This window comes from Octopus bimaculoides, chromosome 27 (genome assembly GCF_046866305.1).
Source record: "Octopus bimaculoides isolate indiv1 chromosome 27, ASM4686630v1, whole genome shotgun sequence".
Lineage (NCBI taxonomy): Eukaryota > Metazoa > Mollusca > Cephalopoda > Octopoda > Octopodidae > Octopus > Octopus bimaculoides.
The window spans coordinates 7,507,924-7,528,810 of NC_142954.1; the positions used below are offsets into that span (position 1 = coordinate 7,507,924).

Here is a 20,887-nt window from a genome sequence, read left to right on the forward strand (position 1 = left end):
AAAAGCCGCAATATTTATGCACCAACCCAATACTAGGCTTTTAAAAAATAAGTCCTGGTATCAATTTGTTCGACTAAAACCCTTCAAGGCGGTGCTCCAGCATGGCCTCAGTCAAATGACTGAAACAAGTAAGAGAATAAAAACATATCAGATTAGTATCCAAACAAGATCATTTCAAATATGACAGAAGGGTCACTAATAGGTACAATTACAGCATGGGAGACGTGTTAACCATTCAAAAACAACACACAGACTGTTAACTTCACTTAAACATTTATTATTTGGTATCAAAATCTTCATTGCACCAACTGCAACCTTATCACTGATGCAATTCCACTGCATCTAATCTTTAATATTTGATTTACAAAACAAGGCTTTCTCATATTTCACAGTCGGTGGCACGTAAAAAGCACCCACTACACTCTCGGAGTGGTTGGCGTTAGGAAGGGCATCCAGCTGCAGAAACTCTGCCAAATTAGATTGGAGCCTGGTGTAGCCATCTGGTTTCACCAGTCCTCAGTCAAATCGTCCAACCCATGCTAGCATGGAAAGCGGACGTTAAACGACGACGATGATGATGATGATGAAATGGTTACCCTCTAGTGTGCTTTCGTTGGTGTTTTTTTAAGAGACTGTTTGTGATAAATGTCTTAGCACATATTCCACAAGAATAAGGCCTTTCTCCGGTGTGTACCCTTCTATGAACGACAAGATGGGAATTAATAGCGAAGGATCTTCCACATATTTCACAGTGAAATGGTTTCTCTCCAGTGTGTACTCGTTTGTGTATTTTTAAATGACTGTTAGTGATAAACGACTTCTCACAAATATCACAAGAATAGGGTGTTTCTCCAGTATGAATTTTTTTGTGAACACCAAGTCGAGCATTAACAGAGAAAGACTTCCCACAAATATCACAATGGAATGGTTTTTCCCCAGTGTGAATACGCTTGTGGATAACAAATTTTGAATTTTCAGTGAAAGATTTACCACAGATTTCACAGTGGAATAAATTTTCTCCTGTGTGTATCTTCATGTGCTTCGTCAAGCCACTGTTAACCATAAACGATTTGCCGCACACTTCACAATGATATGGCTTTTCTCCAGTATGACTACGTACGTGAATAACAAGACTTGAATTCACAGAGAACGATTTCCCACAAATTTCACAGTGGAAAAGTTTTTCTCCGGTGTGTGTTCGTCTGTGTTTAGCTAAATCACTGTTAGCGATAAAAGTCTTCCCACATATTTCACAAGATACAAGTTTCTCTCCCGTATGTATTCTTTTGTGCTTTGTCAAGTCACTGTTTTTGATAAACGATCTCCCACAAGTTTCGCAACTATAAGGCTTCTCTCCAGTATGTATTCTAATGTGTACTACAAGATTCGAGTTAACAGAGAAAGATCTTCCACATATTTCACAGCAAAACGGTCTCTCTCCAGTGTGGATTCTTCTGTGAGTGGTTAAATTAGTGTTTTTCATAAACGATTTTCCACATATCTCACAGTGAAATGCTTTTTCTCCACTGTGTATAATTTTGTGTCGAGTTAAAATGCTTTTAGAAACAAAAGAATTTCGACAAACATCACAATGAAAGGGCTTTTCTCCAGTATGACTACGATTATGAATAATCAGTTTTGAATTATCAACGAAAGATTTTCCACAGATTTCACAATGAAATAGTTTTTCTCCGGTGTGTATCAAATTGTGTCTTGTTAAAATATTCTTGGAGACAAAAAATTTTCCACAGACATCACAGCTATAGGATTTATTCCCACAATTATTAATGTCATCCATATTAATTCTTGATTAATAAAAACATGGGTCAGTCACTTTTCAGGAGACTTCGTTTACATATGTAAAAATTGGTTTCAAATTTTGGCACAAAGCCAACAAGTTCGAGGGAGGGGATAAGTCAATCCCATCGACCCCCAATATTCCATCCATAAATAATCGGTTGCAGGTTTTCTGGTGAAGTTTGTATTCTACTTCAGGTTGTAATGGAATACTCAGAACAGCACAACTGCAAAGAAGGAAAAGATATGATGTAAAATTGATGTCTGAGAAAGTAATGTGATCGTGTACATATATATGCTTGCATGCTATCTTCAAAAACTTACAATTGTTCACCACGGGTAGAAAGTAAGTACACAACGTGTGTTGTAACAGCAATACAAATAATATATACTCTAGTCCAAGGGGTTTTCAAACTGTGGTCCGCGGACCACAGGGAGTCTGCAAGGACAAGACAGGGGGTCCGTGGACAGCAAATACTTTTTATGGGCAATTTGATTTTATATATGTTTTTTAATCGAAATCTTTTAATTAACAATAAACCTATTTGTTAAATACTGCTAAATAAATAAATGTAAAAATATGTTATTTTAAGCAAATATTTATGTATAAATTTCATAAGCGTTTATAAGAGGGTCCCTAAGGTAAAGCCTGAAATATAAAGGGGTCCGCAAGTCAAAAAGTTTGAAAACCCCTCATCTAGATATTAAGTCAATAAGAGCTAAGAAAGATAATTACTTATTAGCAGGTGCTTAAAAACTGTTTACCCTGTCCTCTAAAACAAGGAGCAACCAATTAACGAGGTGACGTTGTTAGTAACGAAATGAAATAATTAAACAAGCAGGTGATGGAATAATCGATCGTGAGGGTCTTAGTTAAATAGCAACAGGGAAGATCTCTGCAATGCACGGCGATTCAGGTCACGTCGCGATGGTATATATAAAACGTATTGACATTCTTACAGAACAAATATATATCAAAAGGAAATCCAAGAATGCCACTAATTTGAATTTTCCTCAACAACCAAGCGCATTTACAATACAATGTATATTATTTATAAAACATTTCACAACAAGATTTACCATCAAGATGTAGGACAAGATACAGCAATAGCATGGGGTTCAGAGGTCCACAGCTCTTCAATATCCCCCCGAAGGACCTGAGAGACCTGCATGCGGTGGATGTAGGTGTCTTCAAGATGAGGCTGGACCTCTTCCTGTTAGGTGTCCCAGATGAACCAACTTCACGGCAGGAGGTGCAGATGAGGGCAGCTGCATCAAACTCTCTCATGCACCAAATGTCAATTCCCGAAGTAAAATTCGTGAAGTAAAATTATGTAGCAACACCAAATGGCGGTGCCCCCAGCATGGCCACAGCTCATGAGCTGAAACTAGATAAAATGGAAAAAAAAACAAAAAAAAACAGCCTTGTCACATTCTATATCACACTGACTCTCTCTGAAAATCATGTTACGGGTACGCGTGTCTGTGGAGTGCTCAACCATTTGCACGTTAATTTCAAGAGGCTATTCCGTTGATCTGATCAACCGGAACACTAGTCGTCGTTATCGACGGAGAACCAGGCCACAACAGTCAGGCACGTTTCGTCTGCTACTGTGGGCATATACAGAGGTAACATAACAGTTATATACACGAAGTCAACCTTCGGAAATTTTCGTATGAGAATCGTTGCAAAAGAAGTACCCATAAAACAAAACAAAAACCCGATCTTTAAATAAGCAGGGAGCGTATGTTAACCACAAACGTTCATGCCTACATTAATGTGATCTTAATATGATAATTACACGATTTAATTGATTAAAAAAACTCACTTAAATCTAAGTTACTGATAATTTTTCCCTCGCCTCAATGGAATCGGTGAAATATGTCAAAAGTTCCTAACATAATTTAATGCATTTAGAAACACGCTCAATATGATGTGTCGTTTATATCCAACGCATGGTAAATTTTAAAAGAATCACCAATTAAAATAACTATTGGGTATCAATGAGGGAGCCTTTACGTGTTTATTCAGCCAACCAAAAATAGTCGCCAAATTTCTCTTCAAGCATACCCAACTACTTTAATTAATTGAGATCGAAAGATCGCGCAGTGGCATCCTCATTAATATTCGATAATTATTTTACTGGATGATGTACATTTGGTTTATTATGGGTTGGATACAAAAACTGGCATTCCGTCGGTCACGACGATGAATATTCCAGTCGATCCGATCAACGGAACAGATTCCTCATGAAATTAACATGCAAGTAGCTGAGCAGTCGACAAACGCGTTACCCTTTGAGGGGTTCTAATGGAGATTCAGCGTGACACGGAACGTTATAAGGCCGGTCCTTCCAATTACAGGTACAACACATTTTTGCCGGATAAGTGGACTGCAACAACGTGAAATATGGTGTCTTGTTCAAGGACACAATGCGCAACCAGGAATCGAATTCACAGTCTTACTATCGTGTACCGAATACCCTAACAATTGAGCCCCGCGCTTTCACGGTTGGATATGAACAAAGAAGAAATTGGTAGAACTGAAAGTGTTTCTGAATGTATTAAATTATGTTAGGGACTTATAACTTATGTCACCTATATCATTGAGAGGAGACAAATTACCCTCTACACCGCCGGCCTAAATTCATTAAATTATCTCATGCTAAGCTACCTTGTGGATAAACCCCACTCAGTTATTTTCAACTCCCCCCATCCTTTTACTTGTTTCAGACATTGGACTGTGACCGTGCTGGGGTACCACTTTGAGGAAGTTTTAGTCGAACCGACAACACGAACGAACAAAATTTTGCTACTGTTCTGAGCCAAGGGAGACAACTCGTGTCATTTACTCCACAAGTATTCCTAGAATCTAAATCGATTTTTATCAAAAGAAGGAAGATGAATAAAATCACACGCACCAAAAGATATTTTAAAAGACAAAAAAAAACAAATGATTTACAAGGCAATAAACTTAAAAACAAAAAGGCTGGAACATGTCAAATAAACAAACGGTTGAAAAATACCCACGGCCTGTATGGGCTTTTAAAAAATACATCGCAAGGGGTAAAAGATTTGCCACTGTCAAGCAAAAACACATTCCATAAAGCCACTCGAATGCGAGGAAATTGTCATGGTTCCCACATACCTTGGTCGCCATGTGACAAAAGTAAAAATTAAAGATGTTCCCCCCTGAGGTAGAAATACGCTGGCTGGTGTAAGGCGATCTGCTGATTTTGAAGAAGCAATTAACATCCTAGAAATTGCCTTCCTAGAGCAGCAAAACTGGGTCGGATATGGGGTCAAACTCTTGATCCAAGTGGATCAAGAGACGATCAAGTCCATCCTAGACCTAGTAAAACAGACGGGCGACACAAACTTACGTGGCCGTTGAAGGCAGAAGGCCACGTTGTCACCTTTGTGGTGGGTGAATATAGCAAGGATGGTCCACATGAATGACGGATCCCTTTTGAGCATGAACCTATAGAACAAAAAGAGAAAGGGCGCTTTGCTCTCGTGGTTTTTTCCGAGGTTACTGTGGGGTTTTTTTCATTCCACGGATAACCTTATTCAGTGTTTTAGTTTATTCCCCTTTTGAGAATTTCAGTTGTTAAAACGATACATTGTTATCTTTTGTGTGCACGTTACAAAACGTTTTCGATCCCTATTGATCGCTTTTGAAAAGAAAAATTCTACATTGTATTGTCCCCTCTGCGTTCGGCCCTTCTTGGCTTAATAAAGAAATCTATCTTTCTACACATTTTTGAAGTAAATGCTTTCCCTTTTGTTAGAATTCAGACAATATGTACATCAAGTAGTAAAGATTCTTGTGTTCTGCTATTCTATTCTACTTATCTATTTTCGATTGAATATATTTTTGTTTACTTAAGAATTGGAATTTTGGAAAATAAGTTTGGATCTTTTTTAAAACGGGGGCCACATTTTTCATTAACGAAACACTTTGAAACTTGGAACACTGGTAGAATGTGTCATATAAAACATCTTTTTCTCTTAGTCTTCTTTAAAAAAAAAGAAATCCATAAATTATTCTATGTTAAAGTTGTCGGATTTCTGTAATTTCAACCAATCACTGACGTCTATTCAGCCGATATACATTAAGTGCCGACTACATAAACAAACGATTCTGAAACAATTAACCCTAACCCTAACCCTAACCCTAGGGTTAGAGTTAGGGTTAGGGTTAGGGTTAGGCTTAGGGTTAGGGTTAAAGCAAATTTAAAATGAAAAAAGCAAATAAAACGAAGAATCGTTTGTTTATGTAGTCGGCACTTAATGTATATCGACTGAATGGACGTCAGTGATTGGTTGAAATTATCGAAATAAGACAATTTTTTACATGAAATAAATTCGAATACAAAAATATTTTTCTGTTCTATAACACAAAATAGATAAGTATACGAAGTTTGAAAGTCTTTCGGTACCAAAAACACTACGTAAAACATTAATGAAAAATGTGGCCCCCGTTTTAAAAAAGATCCATAAGTTTTTTTACAACCATAATTTCCATTTTTGTTTCCGTGAAATTATAAACAGAAAATTCAAGAGATTTGGCTGTTATTTCTAGCATGTGGAGAGACAATTTTATAGACTTAATACATGGTACTCTCTCTCACTCTTCGACTCACCCTCTTTTTCTCTCTTTTGAAAGTATAGAGAAGTGGGTTATACATCATTAGATGTACACCTGCCTTCCTATATAAAATTAAGAATTAACGGAACGCTGAACTCCAGACTATCAACATAACAATATTTATTTTAAGGTGGTTAATATACATCTTTAGCTCTTGTTTGAAGAGACGTCTTCTGTGTGTGTGAGCATGGTTGTTGGGACGTTGGTATGTAGATGTGAGCGAGCTGTCTAGCGTAAGTTCGAAAGATGGAGACAGACAGCTAAACACGTCCTTGCTCAATCGCTGGCCAGCAAGAAAGAGACAGAATGAAGCGGGAAAGCTTGGTTGTTGAATTCCACGCATGCGCACACCGTTACTACAAAAGCATTACAGACGGGCTAAGTAACAGAGGTAAAAAAAAAAATTATGTGTGGTAAGTAGCTTGCTTACCAACCACATGGTTCTGGGTTCAGTCCCACTGCGTGGCACCTTGGGCAAGAGTCTTCTACTATAGCCTCGGGCCGACCAAAGCCTTGTGAGTGGATTTGGTACACGGAAACTGAAAGAAGCCCGTCGTATATATATATATATGTTTGTGTGTTTGTCCCCCCACCATTGCTTGACAACCGATGCTGGTGTGTTTACGTCCCCGTAACTTAGCGGTTCGGCAAAAGAGGCCGATAGAATAAGTACTAGGCTTACAAAGAATAAGTCCCGGGGTCGATTTGCTCAACTAAAGGCGGTGCTCCAGCATGGCCGCAGTCAAATGACTGAAACAAGTAAAAGAGTAAAGAGTGGTGTGCTGGGAAAGAAGGCAAAGACTTGGCAGCTATTTTTCTTTGTGCTTCTGTTCTGTTCGCACTTGTCAGACAAAATGCTGAGTGATATTTCTTCTGGGTCTTCCCATTCTCAGTTCTAACGCCACCAAGGTCAACTGCCTTTCATCTTTTTGGAATCAATAAAACAAGTACCAGTCGAGTACTGGTTTCAATGTAACCGATTTGCTCACATTACACAATATTTCAGGTCTCTCGTCTATAGAAGAAAGAATTACTTCATACATTGGTAGTGAACAGCTACCAATTTTCTAAGCCAGGATTCAAAACCTAAACCTAAGCTGACCAGAGAGGGAAAATCCTTCGCTTTTTCTTCACCCAATTTAGTTACAAATACTATAAAAATGCAACAGCAATTAAGTTCCTTTTCTTTGGTTGCTCAGCATCGGATCTTTTTTAAAACGGGGGCCACATTTTTCATTAACGAAACACTTTGAAACTTGGAACACTGGTAGAATGTGTCATATAAAACATCTTTTTCTCTTAGTCTTCTTTAAAAAAAAAGAAATCCATAAATTATTCCATGTTAAAGTTGTCGTATTTCTGTAATTTCAACCAATCACTGACGTCCATTCAGCCGATATACATTAAGCGCCGACTACATAAACAAACGATTCTGAAACAATTAACCCTAACCCTAACCCTAGGATTAGGGTTAGGGTTAGGGTTAGGGTTAAAGCAAATTTAAAATGAAAAAAGCAAATAAAACGAAGAATCGTTTGTTTATGTAGTCGGCACTTAATGTATATCGGCTGAATGGACGTCAGTGATTGGTTGAAATTATCGAAAAAAGACATTTTTTACATGAAATAAATTCGAATACAAAAATATGTTTTCTGTTCTATAACACAAAATAGATAAGTATACGAAGTTTGAAAGTCTTTCGGTACCAAAAACACTACGTAAAACATTAATGAAAAATGTGGCCCCCGTTTTAAAAAAGATCCCATTTTTGCCAGCTGAGTGGACTGGAGCAACGTGAAATGAAGTGTTTTGCTCAAGAACACAACGCGTCACCCGGTCCAGGAATCGAAACCACAATCTTACGATCAATATGCTGAACACTCTAACCACTAAGCCACGCGCCTCCACTGTTGATCAATGTGTGAGATTAGATTTATCGCCCTCTCTATAAACCTAGACTTTATAGTAATAAATTCTGTCTTTAGTAGTGATACACAGATGAAGCTAATTCCCACACACAATGGACTACAGAACTAAAGATGATTTGTTTACAGCAACAACAAACAAGCTGTGTACACAAACATGTTGTTGGCACTCCGTCTCTTACGACGTCGAGGGTTCCAGTCGATCCGATCAACGGAACAGCCTGCTCGTGAAATTAACGTGCAAGTGGCTGAGCACTCCACGGACACGTGTATCCTTAACGTAGTTCTCGGGGATATTCAGCGGGACACAGTGTGACAAGGCTGACCCTTTGAAATACAGGCACAACAGAAACAGGAAGTAAGAATGAGAGAAAGTTGTGGTGGAAGAGTACAGCAGGGTTCGCCACCATCCCCCTGCCGGGGCCTCGTAGAGCTTTAGGTGTTCTCGCTCAATAAACACTCACAACGCCCAGTCTGGGAATCGAAACCGCGATCCTATGACCGCGAGTCCGCTGCCCTAACCACTGGGCCATTGCGCCTCCTCCGTACACAAACAAATAATGTGTTTAATCAAACAACTCGACAAAGACGTATTTTCTATATTGTAATGACATAATAATATTAACAAATGGCCCTTTCAAAAAGCAATTAATAACATTGTTTTTCATTCGTTCATTTCTCCAATACATCTTAATACATCATTATACACGTAAAATTGTGCATTTCTAGTTTAATGTTTAATCTGTGTGAACTAATGTTCTTTTTGTGTTAAAATTTGTGCAATAAATTGGTTATACTTCTGCAATACAAAAAATATTTTAACAATTTTTTATACACTTCCTAATAATAATTTAATTATAAATATATAATAGGATTTTTTTAAACATCGAATAGCTTTGAGGATCCACAGGAATCAAATGGGGGTCCCTAGATAAAAAAAAAATTTGAGAACTACTGATATAGGCGTAGAAGTGGCTGTGTGGTAAGTAGCTTGCTTACCAACCACATGGTTCCGGGTTCAGTCCCACTGCGTGGCACCTTGGGAAAATGTCTTCTACTATAGCCTCGGGCCGACCAAAGTCTTGTGGGTGGATTTGGTAGACGGAAACTGAAAGAAGTATACATGTATATATATATATATATATATATATATGTATGTGTGTGTGTGTTTGTCCCCCCAACATCGCTTGACAACCGATGCTGGTGTGTTTACGTCCCCGTGACTTAGCGCTTTGGCCAAAGAAACCGATAGAATAAGTACTAGGCTTACAAGGAATAAGTCCTGGGGTCGATACACTGTGGTCATGCTGGAGCACCGCCTTGGAGAATTTTTAATCGAATGAATCACACCCAGTACTTATTTTTTTAAGCCTGGCACTTATTCTATTAATTGCTCTTGCTGAACCGCTATATTACGGGGATGTAAATACACCAACACCGGTTGTCAAGTGGTAGTGGAGGACAAAAGAGAAACACACGCAAGCACACACACACACACAATACAACGGATTTCTTTTAGCTTACCAAAACTTTTAGTCTACCAAACCCACTCACAAGGCTATGGTAGAAGTGACTTGCCCAAGGTGCCATGCAGTGGGACTGAGCCCAGAGCCATGCAGTTGAGAAGCAAGCTTCTTACCACACAGTCACGCCTTCACCTTATACAAGAAATATTTTCCCTGTTCAATGAATTTGTATGATTGAGATAAATGCAACACGAATTAATTTTCCTTTCTTGATATAATTACTGGTCTTATGTAGATTGTAAAGGGAACTGCTGTAATCTAGGAGTCCCAAAATCTGCATGAGGTAATGCAAACACCCTGCATCTATGAATAAAATTGTTGTTGGCACTCCGTCGCTTACGACGTCGAGGGTTCCAGTTGATCCGATCAACGGAACAGTCTGCTCGTGAAATTAACGTGCAAGTGGCTGAGTACTCCACAGACACGTGTACCCTTAACATAGTTCTCGAGGATATTCAGCATGACACAGAGTGTGACAAGGCTGACCCTTTGAATTACAGGCACAACAGAAACAGGAAGTAAGAGTGAGAGAAAGTTGTGGTGAAAGAGTACAGCAGGGTTCGCCACCATCCCCTGCCGGAGCCTGGTGGAGCTTTAGGTGTTTTCGCTCAATAAACACTCACAACGCCCGGTCTGGGAATCGAAACCGCAATCCTATGACTTCGAGTCCGCTGCCCTAACCACTGAGCCATTGCGCCTCCACATGAATAAAATAACAAGAATAAAACAAACACAATAAGAAGTGTATTCACTCCCCCAACACACACACATACAGTATTAATAGTGTATTAATAAAGAATCAATAATGATATTAATGAATAAAGTGGCGGACTGGCAGAATCATTAGCATGCTGGGCAAAATGCTCAGTAGGATTTTGTTTATTTTTACATTCAGAGTTCAAATCCCGCTGAGGTCACTTTGTTTTTCATCATTTCAGGGTTGATAAAATAAGTACCATTTGAGCACTGGGGTTGATATAATCGACTTATCCCTTCCCTGAAATTGCAGGCCTTGTGCAAAAACTTGAAACTGATAACGGTATTTATGAATACATTTGCTGCACTGCACTTAGCATTCATTGAATTTTTGACATTAATAGTTACTGTATTGTATGAATAGATACATATTTAGTTTCTCAAGATGTTTTATCACAGATACCAAAGTGATAGGACTTCTTTCATGTATGAATATACTTGTGTCTAGTTAAGTTACCTGCATGAGAAAATGATTTACCACAGATATCATATGGTTTCTCTTCATTATAAATATGTTCATATTTAATTAAGTCACCAGTTCGTGAGAATGGTTTACCACAGATATCACAGTAATATGGTTTCTCTTATGTATGAATATACTCATGTCAAGTTAAGTTACCTGCATGGCAAAATTATTTACCACAGATATCACGATATGGTTTCTCTTCATTATAAATATATTCGTTTCTAGCTAAGTCACCAGTTCGAGAGAATGGTTTACCGCAGATATCACAGTAATATGGTTTCTCTTATGTATGAATATACTTGTGTCTAGTTAAGTTACCTGCATGAGAAAATGATTTACCACAGATTTCACAATGATATGGTTTCTCTCCTGTATGGATATGTTTGTGTCTAGTTAAGTCCCCAGTTCGAGAGAAAGATTTTCCACAGATATCACATTGATAGGGTTTCTCTCCTGTATGAATACGTTTGTGTATGGTTAAGGTGTTGCCATCAGAGAATAATTTATTACAGATATCACAGTGATATGGTTTCTCTCCTGTATGAATACGTTTGTGTCTAGTCAAGGTATTTATCTGAGAGAATGATATACCACAGATATCACAATGATATGGTTTCTCTCCTGTGTGAATGCGTATGTGAGTGGTTAAGTGACTTACTACAGAAAATGATTTACCACAGATATCACAGTGATATGGTTTCTCACCTGTATGAATACGTTTGTGAGTAATTAAGGTACTTCCTTCAGAGAATGATTTACCACAGATATCACAGTGATATGGTTTCTCTCCTGTATGAATACGCTTATGTATAGTTAAGTCACCATTTAGGGAGAATGATTTACCACAAATATCACAGAGGTACGGTTTCTCTCCTGTATGATTGCGTTTGTGGATAGTTAAGGTGTTTCCGTCAGAGAACGATTTACCACAGATATCACAGTGATATGGTTTCTCTCCTGTATGAATACGTTTGTGGATAGTCAAAGTGTTTATCTGAGAGAAAGATATACCACAAATATCACAGTGATATGGCTTCTCTCCTGTGTGAATGCGTATGTGAGTAGTTAAATGACTCACAACCGAGAACGATTTCCCACAAGTGTCACAGTGATAGGGCTTTTCTCCTGTATGAATACGTTTGTGTTTAGTTAAGTTACTTCCTTCGGAGAACGACTTGTCACAGACATCACACTGATATGGTGTCTCTCCTGTATGAATATGTCTGTGGCTTCTCAAGTGACCTTTCTGAGAGAAGGATTTACCACAGATATCACAGTGATATGGTTTCTCTCCTGTATGAATGCGCTTATGAGTGGCAAGGTTACTCTTATGTGAGAATGATTTTTTACAGATATCACAGTAATATGTTTTTTCTTTCTCTTTCTTTATAACCTCAGCAAAACAAACCTCTGTAGTCTGTGTTTTACATTTAACATTGTTCTCGCATAATTTATTTTCCATAATTTTTGCTCTTCACCACAACATACAGAATATTTTCTTTTCGGTTTTTCATAAGTGACTCCTGACAAATACTTCCATTGTTATATATCTATCAAAACTGATTTTTGTAGTTATCCAAGGATGCTGCACATGCATCGAAGGTCAAAAAAAATCCGCAGATGCTAAGGGCGTTGAATTCTCTGAAATAATAGAGGAAAAATATAAAGAGATGAAGATATTTAAAAAGTAGATGACAAGATTTCAGAATAAGCACAACACTTATGATTATTAATTGACTTTTTGAAAATTTATCATTTCATTTTGAAAATATGTACAAAAAAAAATAAACAACTAATAAATCTTCAGTGTGTGATGTATGGTATACAAAGTGAAATGAAAGACTTGTAGTAACGCCTTGTCTCATGCGCAGTCATCAATATCCAAGTTTGGCGCCCTTATTCATTCTTTTCTCGCCGGCCGGCGAAGAGGTCAGACGTCCAACAGAGCTCTCTCACATGTCAGCACCAGAGCTTCACAAATAACCACGGAAATCATTCAATCACGTCTCAGCAACCAAAGGGCGAAGTGCTGCCTATTTCCTCTGTAAATAAATATTGTTGTGTTGATGGTTCAGAGTCTGTGTTTCGTTGTTTCTTCAGAATTTAATGTACGGAACCGGGTATACACCTAATGGTGTATACCCGCTTCCCTACAGACTAAAATGGAAAAAACCTGATCAAAACCAGACCTGTTGAGTCAAGTGAAGTCATTGTCATGGCCGATGACAATACCGCCTGATTGCCAACCATGCTGGTGGCATGCAAAAAGCACAATTCGAATGTGGTCATTGCCAGTCCACTTAACTGACTCCCATGCTGGTGGCACGTAAAAAGCAGCATTTGAGTGTGGTCAATGCCAGTGCCAGTTGACCGGTCCCGTGCTGGTGGCACATAAAAAGCACCATTCGAGCGTGGTTGATGCCAGTGCCGGTTGACCGGTCCCGTGCTGGTGGCACATAAAAAGCACCATTTGATCGTGGTTGATGCCAGTGCCAGTTGACCGGTCTTGTGCCAGTGGCATATAAAAAGCACCATTCGAGCATGGTCAATGCCAGTGCCGGTTGACCGGTCCCGTGCTGGTGGCACATAAAAAGCACCATTCGAGCGTGGTCAATGCAAGTACCACCTGACTGGCCCTCATGCCAGTAGCACGTAAAAAGCACCCACTACACTCTCGGAGTGGTTGGTGTTAGGAAGGGCATCCACTGTCCCCACTTTGTGAACCCCTGGATTAGATGAATGGCCTGTGAAAACCAAACAACCAATGTACAGGGGTGTTATTAGCAAAGTTAGTTTAGCAAAGAATTTAACTTTCTAGCATTTAGACCAGCCATATCTAGCCAAAGTATTCTGTCTGTTTAATGTTCAAGCCAGCCAGAACTGGCCTCTCATATCAACACTACAATATCATTCTAAAAATTAACAGTAACCTCATCAAAATCTCAATGTTACAAGACAATAATGCATGATTAATTCTAAACAACATGAATAAATCGGCATTACATTTAACAGAGTAATGTGAATGCTAAAGGGTTAATGCTCAAGGAAGGGCTTCATTAGGGTGTCTATCTTCAGTAGCTTTCTGTTCAGTATAGTCCTCTGAGCTATAAAAAGACCGGACACATGGAAACCTCTATAAAATTGACCTAGCTCTTCAGTTGAATCAGTGGTGGATTGGGAGAAATTCCAGATGTGCAAGCAAAACCTGTAATTGAGAGGCCTGAGGGTTAACTTAGTAAAGACTAAAGATAGGGCCCTGCTATTAGCTGGGAAATGGTCACGCTCTGTGTGTAGAAAAGGAGTAGGTAGGAATTCCATAAGGTGTAAAGTGTAAACTATAGAGACAGAAGACACGTTAACCTAGGTGCGAAGAGGCATAACTCTATATTAATTTCGCCTCTGAACTGTCACTGGAGACCAGGGTCTCTTAGGCCGAACCGTTTAACTACGGGGACTCAAACATACCAACACCAGTTGTCAAGTGGTGATGGTGGACACACACATACATATATACGATCGGCTACTTTCAATTTCCGTTAACTAAATCCATTCATAAGATTTTGGTCAGCCAAAGGCTATAGTAGAAGACACTTGCCCAATGTGCCACGCAGTGGGACTGAACCTGGGACAAAGTGGTTGGGAAGCAAGAGTTTTACCACACAGCCAAGCCTGCATGATATATAAATGTATGTGTGTGTGTGTGTGTGTGGTGAAATTGTTGAATTCGCACGCTTCATTTAAGAAACGGAAGTGTTGTAGCAGCCGATACATATGCAGAGAACTGCTAGAAATAGCAGCTGAATCCCACCTCGAGTCACACTGTACTATTTTGAAAAAAAAAAAAAAGGAAAGGCACATTAAATAATATAGTATTTGATATGTCTGCAAAACAGAATAAATAAAAGATGATTATGGTTGGAATGTTCTTTGTTTTTCATCTTTCCAGGTCAATAAAATAAGTACCAGTTGTGCTAAAATTTGAAACCATTGTTATTATAATTATTATTCTGCTTCACGCTGGGCAGTATATCGTTGTAAATGCTTAGCAGTATATAGTTGTCCTTCGGTTCTGGGTTCAAATGTCGCCGTGGTTGATCTTGCCTTTCAACCTTTTGAGGCCGATAACATAATTGACTTACCCCTTACACCGAAATTGTTGGCTTTGTGCCAAAATTTGAAACCAATATCATTATTATTATTATTATTATTATTATTATTATTTGTTGAAGTATCGTAATCTGAAGAAATTACAGGTGGAAAAAAAAAAGGCAAAGTTACGACGCATTAATTGGTGTGCTTATTCCGAAACTCTGCCAAATAAGAATTAAACCGTGAAAATATTACAATATCTGATGATAAATTATAGGAAAAATATTTACCTGAAAAATTAAATCCATCCTCTGTCCACATCTAATTTAAAGGGACATGTATAGTTATACTGCAATACAATACTAGAGATATAGGTACATATGATAGATATTATTTTACTGTTCGATGTCAAATTATTTTCTTCATGAATTTGTTTGACATTCTTTTATAGTTTTGACGGTCGATATCCGGTTGAGCATGCGCAATGTGAAATGTCAGAAGAGAAAATGGGGTTTCGTGAACTGATGCATTTGCCTATACGTACATACATGTTACATGCATGCAGATATACATACATACATACATGCATGCAGATATATATACACACGTACGTACTTGCATACATACATACATACATACATACATGCGTACATGCATACATACATGGATGCATACGTACATACAGACATACATGTATATATACACGCATACATACATGCATATGTATATGCATACATACATACAGAGATATGTATGTATGTCCATGCATACATGCCTGCATAAATACATGCATACGTACGTACATACATGCATGCATACATACATACATACACACATACATACATACATACGTACGTACGTACATGCATACATACTTGGATACTACGTAGGTACATACATGCATATATACATACATGCATGCATATAAACATACATACATATGTACATGCATGCATACATACAGAGATACATACATATGTCCATGCATACATACAGAGATACATACATGCGTGTATACATACATGCATGCCTACATACATACATACATACATGCGTGTATACATACATGCATGCCTACATACATACATACATACATACGTACGTACGTACGTACATACATGCATAGATACAGAGATATGTATGTACGTACATACATACGCCCATACATGCATACATACGGAGATACATACGTACATTCATATATACCTACATGTATACATACATACCCTTTCATCCTTTCGGAGTTAATAAATTAAGTGAAACACTGGGGTCGATTTAATCACCTGGTCCCCTCCTCCAAATTTTCAGACCTTGGGCCTATAGTAGAAAGGATTATTATTATTATTATTTTTATTATTATTATTATTTTTATTATTATTATTATTATTATGGTGGCCAACTGGCAGAATTGTCAGTATGCCTGGTAAAATGCTCCACAGCATTTTATCTGACTTTATGCTCTGAGCTCAAATTCTGCCGAGGTCAACTTTGCCTTCCATCCTTTCGGGGTTCTATAAATTAAGTACCGGTGAAACTCTGGGGTCGATGTAATTGACTCGTCCCCTCCCCCAAAATGTCAGGCCTTGTGCCTTTAGTAGAAAGGATTATTATTATCATTATTATTACTAAGGTGAGGCGCAATGGCCCAGTGGTTAGGGCAGCGGACTCGCGGTCATAGGATCGCGGTTTTGATTCCCAGACAGGGCGTTGTGAGTGTTTATTGAGCGAAAACACCTAAAAGCTCCACGAGGTTCCGGCAGGGGATGGTGGCGAACCCTGCTGTACTCTTCCACCACAACTTTCTCTCACTCTTACTTCCTGTTTCTGTTGTGCCTGTAATTCAAAGGGTCAGCCTTGTCACACTGTGTCACGCTGAATATCCCTGAGAACTACGTTAAGGGTACATGTGTCTGTGGAGTGCTCAGCCACTTGCACGTTAATTTCACGAGCAGGCTGTTCTGTTGATCGGATCAACTGGAACCCTCGACATCGTAGGCGACGGAGTGCCAACAACAACAACAACAAGTTTTTATTGTTGGTGCCTGTTGCTGTGTAGTTCAAAGTGTTTTGCTGATGTTGAGATGTGCAATCTGAAAGTTGTGCATGTGAATTGGGTTGTTTTTGTGAAGATGGTGTCTGTGATAGTAGTGGTGGTGGTGATAGTAGTGATGGGGGATGTTTTTGTTGTTGACAGTACTGGTGTAGTTGCTGTTGGGAGGAGGTACTTGAGAATTGACCTCAGTACTCAAGTGGTACTTAATTTATCAACACCAAAAGGATGAAGGGCAAAGTTGACCTTGGCAGAATTTGAACTCAGGCTTGGATAATTCACCTCTGGAAACATGGGTGTTTTGTTCAACATCCTTAAACAACCCTTATCCAGGGATCTTTTGAGTGGAATAGGCGACTCACCCTGAAGAGAATTCTAACTGGGGCCCACCTGCGAGGTCATGCGCTGTTTATCTTGATATGAGATCACTATGTCGCGCACATATGGTTATGATGCATGTGCCTGGTGTACCCTTATCAGACAGGTAGTCATGATGGGTATAATGGGCAACCAACACTGATTGTCAAGTAGTTGATGATGGGGTAACAAACACACACACAAACACATAAGCATGCACACACACACACACACACACATGCACATATATGACAGGCTTCTTTCAGTTTCTGTCTAGCAACTCCAACTCCAACTCCAGTTAATAAGCCTTGTTTCACTTGGGGCTGTTGTAGAAGACACTTGTCTAAGGTGCCACACAGCAGAACTGAACCCAGAACCATGTGGTTGGAAATCAAACTTCTTACCAGACAGCCACACCCATACCTAAGAATATTTATGAAATTTTATTTCAAATTCAGGAAAATTGCTGTTTTTAATAAAAACACTTGTTAATTTCTCAATGTAGTTCTTATCCGTTTCGTTACCATATTTCTTTTAAGATGCTTTATGTTTCTTTCAATTAATTTTGAATATAACAAAGAATTTAGTAAAATAACTTAGTTATCATTAAGCTAGTGTTAGGAACATAAATTGTGACTAAGGTTTGGTGGAAGATTTTAATTCAGAACTTATGAAAACAAGACATTAGTACTACAGAGCCAGAAGTGGTTTCTGCTGGGTTGGTATCGAAAGGGTTAATATTTTCTCTCATTAAGGTGGTGAGCTAGCAGAATTGATACTGTGCTGTACAAAAGGTATTTCTTCCAAGTAAATGTTCTGAGTTCAAATACTGATCGTATTGATATTGCCTTTCCTCTTTTGAGGGTCAATAAATTAAGTATCAGTTGAGCACTAGGATCAATGCAATCAATTTATCTCCTCTCCTGAAATTGCTGGCCTTGTACCAAAATTTTAAATCAGTATTTCCTGTTGTTTATGCCACAAATTAACCCTTCATTCACCAATTCCAAATCGCCTGGTTACTTCATGATTTCTTTCTTTTCTTGAGCTGCTTTTAATATTTGGAAGATTCTAAGGCAGCAACATTAGCACACCGGGTGAAATGCTTAGCTGCATTCTGAGTTCAAATTCCACCGAGGTCAACCTTGCCTTTCATCCTTTTGGGGGTCGATAAATTAAATACCAGTTGCATACTGGAGTCGATCTAATTGACTGGCCCCCTCCCACCAAAAATTTGGGACCTTGTACCTAGAAAAGAAAAGAATATTTGGTAGCTCCCCCTGTCTGTAGAAGAACAACAATGCTTTTCATCATCATCATCATCATCATCCTTGCTTTTGTTGTTGTCATGACCACCACCACCACCACCACCACCACCACCACCACCACCACCACCACCACCACCACCACCACCACCACCACCACCACCACCACCACCACCACCACCACCACCACCACCACCACCACCACCACCACCACCACCACCACCACCACCACCACCACCACCACCACCACCACCACCACCACCACCACCACCACCACCACCACCACCACCACCACCACCACCACCACCACCACCACCACCACCACCACCACCACCACCACCACCACCACCACCACCACCACCACCACCACCACCACCACCACCACCACCACCACCACCACCACCACCACCACCACCACCACCACCACCACCACCACCACCACTACCATTATTGTACTACATCTTTGCATGCTGCTGTTAAGTAGTTCCTGGTTAAATGCTGGGATAATTCGAGCTTTGCATTGGCCTTCATTTTGTTGGGTTGAGCAGAAGTATCACTTTAGTTGGGGACAACCCAAATATGGAACAAATGTATAGGATTACATGAATTACATGAAATGAATAAAACTGATTGTGACTTGATAAATAATTGTCAAACCCATACATACACGCGCACACATAAACAAACTCATTACACACACATACATTTTTCCATACAAACATGACAACAACATATGTATATATATATATATATATATATATATATATGTATATATATATATATAAATACACATGACATACACTTTACTCTTTTACTCTTTTACTTGTTGCAGTCATTTGACTGCGGCCATGCTGGAGCACTGCCTTTAGTCGAGCAAATCGACCCCCAGGATTTATCCTTTGTAAGCCTAGTACTTATTCTATCGGTCTCTTTTGCCGAACCGCTAAGTTATGGGGACGTAAACACACCACCATCGGTTGTCAAGCGATGTTGGGGGGACAAACACAGACACACAAACACACATACACACACACACACATATATATATATATATATATATATATATATATATATATATATACATATATACAACAGGCTTCAATCAGTTTCCATCTACCAAATCCACTCACAAGGCTTTGGTCGGCCCGAGGCTATAGTAGAAGACACTTGCCCAAGATTCCAGCAATGGGATTGAACAGATTCAAAAGCATTTTTGTGGGCCATGGTACATTCGTCCCAGACAATTAAGTGACATCTTTGTATTAGTTCACCCATTCCAGAATTTTTAGATATATTACAAACTGGATCTTTGTTAGATAAATCGGATCATTTCAATCTGGTAGCCACATCGATTAATTGATTTTTTGTAAGTAAACACTTTGACAATGCTAAGAGTAAATCCTGTTCTATGTGACATATTGTACCAGTATCTGAAGTTTCAAAGTGTTTAGTTAAAGAAAATTAATTGATGAGTGTGGCTACTAGATTGAAAATATCCGATAAATCTAAAGGTAACTTGAATGTTGAATGGGCTGTCCAACCTCCAGGTAATAATCTTGCTGCAATCCCAGGAATAGCAGTAGCTAAAACTATTTTGTTTTCTTGACAAACTTTAGCCAGGAGGAGTTTAATTACAAATGTTTTCCCAGTACCTTCTGGAGCATCTAAGAAATAAAGTCCTCATGTGTTACTGTTAATACATTCTATGACAGTAGAACATGCACCACATCGATCAGGTAGAAGCTTGGGAAGAGTATCATTTAAGTACATGGCCAGTTCCTCCATGTCATAGGAAATTTCCCACATTATTTTAGTGGACAGGCTGTTAAGATCCCCTTTATTAGTTAGTGGAAGACCTAAACTTTTTATAGATTAACCCTCCCATCGAAATAATTCGATCTTCTATTTCAATCAAAGCCACGTTGTATATCGCATCAGTGAAACCAATATCTTGCTCACGATTACTGAACTGAACTTCTTGCTTGAAATCTTCAGCAAGTTCATT

General features: G+C 38.8%; 2 protein-coding genes across 4 annotated transcripts; both read right to left on the minus strand.

The window, feature by feature from the left end:
- Positions 1-256: 256 nt before the first annotated feature.
- LOC106878773 (uncharacterized) lies at positions 257-15,639 on the minus strand. Of its 3 annotated transcripts, none has more exons than XM_089343679.1 (2): positions 15,501-15,639; positions 257-2,024 (listed from the first exon to the last, which is right to left on the minus strand). In XM_089343679.1, exon 2 carries the CDS (start codon positions 1,796-1,798, stop codon positions 593-595), a length of 1,206 nt encoding a protein of 401 aa, XP_089199805.1. In that variant the 5' UTR covers positions 1,799-2,024; positions 15,501-15,639; the 3' UTR covers positions 257-592. The 3 variants fall into 3 exon arrangements, with proteins under 3 accessions (XP_089199805.1, XP_014783588.1, XP_014783587.1); XM_014928102.3 differs by lacking the exon at positions 15,501-15,639 and adding an exon at positions 2,878-5,964; XM_014928101.3 differs by lacking the exon at positions 15,501-15,639 and adding an exon at positions 3,627-3,711.
- Positions 10,629-15,643, minus strand: LOC106878771 (uncharacterized). The gene is made up of 2 exons (XM_014928098.3): positions 15,501-15,643; positions 10,629-12,762 (listed from the first exon to the last, which is right to left on the minus strand). Exon 2 carries the CDS (start codon positions 12,581-12,583, stop codon positions 11,405-11,407), a length of 1,179 nt encoding a protein of 392 aa, XP_014783584.2. The 5' UTR covers positions 12,584-12,762; positions 15,501-15,643; the 3' UTR covers positions 10,629-11,404.
- Positions 15,644-20,887: the final 5,244 nt, after the last annotated feature.